At 42.3% G+C, this 2,704-nt stretch overlaps 1 protein-coding gene across 4 annotated transcripts in view; it reads left to right on the top strand.

Moving 5' to 3' along the window:
• lhfpl2a (LHFPL tetraspan subfamily member 2a) overlaps positions 1-2,704 on the top strand; it is a 107,660-nt gene that overhangs the window by 87,521 nt on the left and 17,435 nt on the right. For all 4 annotated transcript variants that reach the window (XM_014004684.1, XM_014004681.1, XM_014004682.1 and 1 more), the window contains one exon: positions 644-1,390. In XM_014004684.1, the coding sequence (XP_013860138.1) occupies positions 970-1,390 (421 nt within the window). In that variant the 5' untranslated portion in view covers positions 644-969. The remainder of the gene's footprint in view (positions 1-643; positions 1,391-2,704) is intronic.

Below are 2,704 nucleotides of genomic sequence, written 5' to 3'. Positions count from 1 at the left end.
GATACACTTTAAGTTAATTTTATAGTTTTATGATATTAATAATGCTAATATATTGATATTTTTCTATTTTTGATCTGTTTTTGCTTCCGTTTAACGTCATGTTTGCTAGGTGACATGACGTACGCCGGGGTGGAGAGGAAGCTAGAGACCGTCCAAATTCACAGACTCTTTTTTTTTCCGGTCTTCCTGGTCTACCAAGGACCCAGCCCACCTCAACCGGGTAGTCTGGGTCCTCCGGTAGTCTGGGTCGTTTTGGACACAGCCTAAATAAGAAACTTTGAATGTGGGACTGAGAATTGGAGGAGTTGAAGTCGAAGGCAAATAAACATAAATTAACTCCATAAGTGTCTGGGATTTTTTTTTATTTTAGTGTCTTGTAAAATTCAGAATCTAGTGAGACTGAGTCGCTTCCCTTAAAGCTGCTTAAATGACATGGTCAGAAATCCTTCAGCATAAATGGTGAAAAGGAAAGACCTCAAATGATCACATCTCTCATTACACCCCCTCCTCTACACTCCCGTCCTACTCCCTGCTCCACCTATTTTTTCTGATCCAGCAGACTTGTTTTTGTACTCTGCAGAAATGACCGATCAACTTTAAATTAAAGACCTCACTCTGTTCCTGTGTCTGTTTTATCTCCTAGGTGTGTCTCATGACGCCAGCGGGCTGGCTCAGAAAACACAACCTCAGTACGATGTAGACACTAAAAATCAGGGAGCAGAAAACTTCTGAAGACCCAGCTGAGACCGGGAGAAAACAGCTGTGTTCAGACAACACCGACAGGCGATAAGAAGTGAAGGAACAGCAGAGGGAAACTGTGAATCATTGACGTGAACTCAACTCTGTCCTTCCTCTGAAAGGTTCGCTCGCTGTCACGCTTCCACTGGAGGAGGATCACAACCTCAGCTCCTCAGCCCACCCACAATCCCCCCTGAAATCTGAGCAGAGTCGCTTCAAGCCACTGTCAGCATGTGCCATGTTATTGTCACCTGCCGCTCCATGTTGTGGACCCTGCTGAGCATTGTGGCTGCGTTTGGAGAGCTCATCGCCTTCATGAGCACTGACTGGCTGGTGGGATATCCTCGCACCCCTGATGCCGTCTTCGGCTCCCACGGGACCACTGCAGCCGGCGAGGCCTACAGACCGACTTTAGGCATCTATGGCCGCTGTATAAAGCTGCCCCACACTCAGCGGGGAGTACTGTGCGGACCGTACGCCATTCACTTTGGGGAGATTGCCAGCGGGTTCTGGCAGGCGACCTCCATCTTCCTGGCTGCAGGGATCCTGCTGCTGTGTGCCGTGGCTTTCATCTCAGTCTTCACCATGTGTTTCCAAAGCATCATGAAGAAAAGCATCTTCAACGTGTGCGGACTGCTGCAAGGGATTGCAGGTGAGGTCATTGTTCTGTCATGTGAATGTTTAAAAGTGTTTCATGGCAAAATAGCTCATGACTCACTGGATGGCCTCAGAACATAATCATTGAATATATTTGTTTGTTTCCTGTCCTCCAAGCAGCCGGTCGAGGCAGATGGTCTCCTGTCCTGAGCCTGGTTCTGCTGGAGGTTTCTTCCTGATTAGCAGGGAGTTTTTCCTCTCCACCGTTTGCTCAGGATGGGAGACTGTGATGAAGTGATTCAACACAATCTGCTGCTTTCTTCTTTACATTATTCTTTTTATCTACAGTGTCCTGAGACAATGGATGTTGGGACTTGGAGCTGTATAAATAAACTGAACTTGAACTTGAACTCGGAGTCAGACAGAAAACTGATATAAAAAACACAAAAATGGCTATAATTTATTTTTAAAAAATTCTCTCTGCTTTATAAATACTGCCAAATCATGACAAATTTGATGTGGTTGTGCTACTCATTGTGTAGTTTTTGCTTAAAACTTTAGCATTTACTATTGGAGTCAACCCTTTCTGTCTGTTAGCAAAATTCCGTATCAACCATTGGATAGATTTTAATGAAACTTTTTAAAAGTAATCATTGGGTGCACATCTGCAACAAATTACCAAACGGCCACCATAACTTTTAAAAGTTAGCCAAAACAAAAATTGTCATAGCTCAAATATATTGAGATAAAATTTGTTGTGGTAGTAGCAGGGAGTCATTCAAAACACAAATTCTTAAGGTAATATATCTCAGTAACTGCTAGCCTGGTTAAAAACCAGCCCCTTGTTCTACACTTTGCTTCACACAAAGGATCTGGACCCTTGAGTATTGAAAAACAATTTCTTGCTGGAGACATGGTCTCTTTTGAAGTTTAAAACAATTAGATCTGATTTTACCCAATTTCTAACATTTGGCCATGATGTGTGTCATGATAGTGTGCCAGCTTGACCGAGAAGGAAGCTAAGCTAAGAAGCTAACCTGAAATTGTGTGTGCTGTAAACCAGGGCTTCTTAACCTTTTTGACCTCGGGGCCAAATTTGTTGAACGTAAAGTGACACGAGGTCCAGTCAGACATTACCAATGTATGGATCAAAATGATAATTATTATAAATCTTGGTTTAATTTTTATTGTATTTACATCATAACTAAATTAAATACACTTACATGTAAGTGTATTTTAAGTACACTTGAAAGTAAGACTCCTGTCAAATAATCACAATACATGATTATGACAAACATTTTTATATTGTAACCTGCCCATAACAAACGGTCAGTCATCAGACCACTCAGGCTTAGCAACATATATATAT

This window comes from Austrofundulus limnaeus, unplaced genomic scaffold, assembly GCF_001266775.1.
Source record: "Austrofundulus limnaeus strain Quisiro unplaced genomic scaffold, Austrofundulus_limnaeus-1.0 Scaffold26, whole genome shotgun sequence".
NCBI lineage: Eukaryota > Metazoa > Chordata > Actinopteri > Cyprinodontiformes > Rivulidae > Austrofundulus > Austrofundulus limnaeus.
Note: the sequence above shows the minus strand (reverse complement) of the source record. Positions and strands in the feature narration are given on the sequence as shown.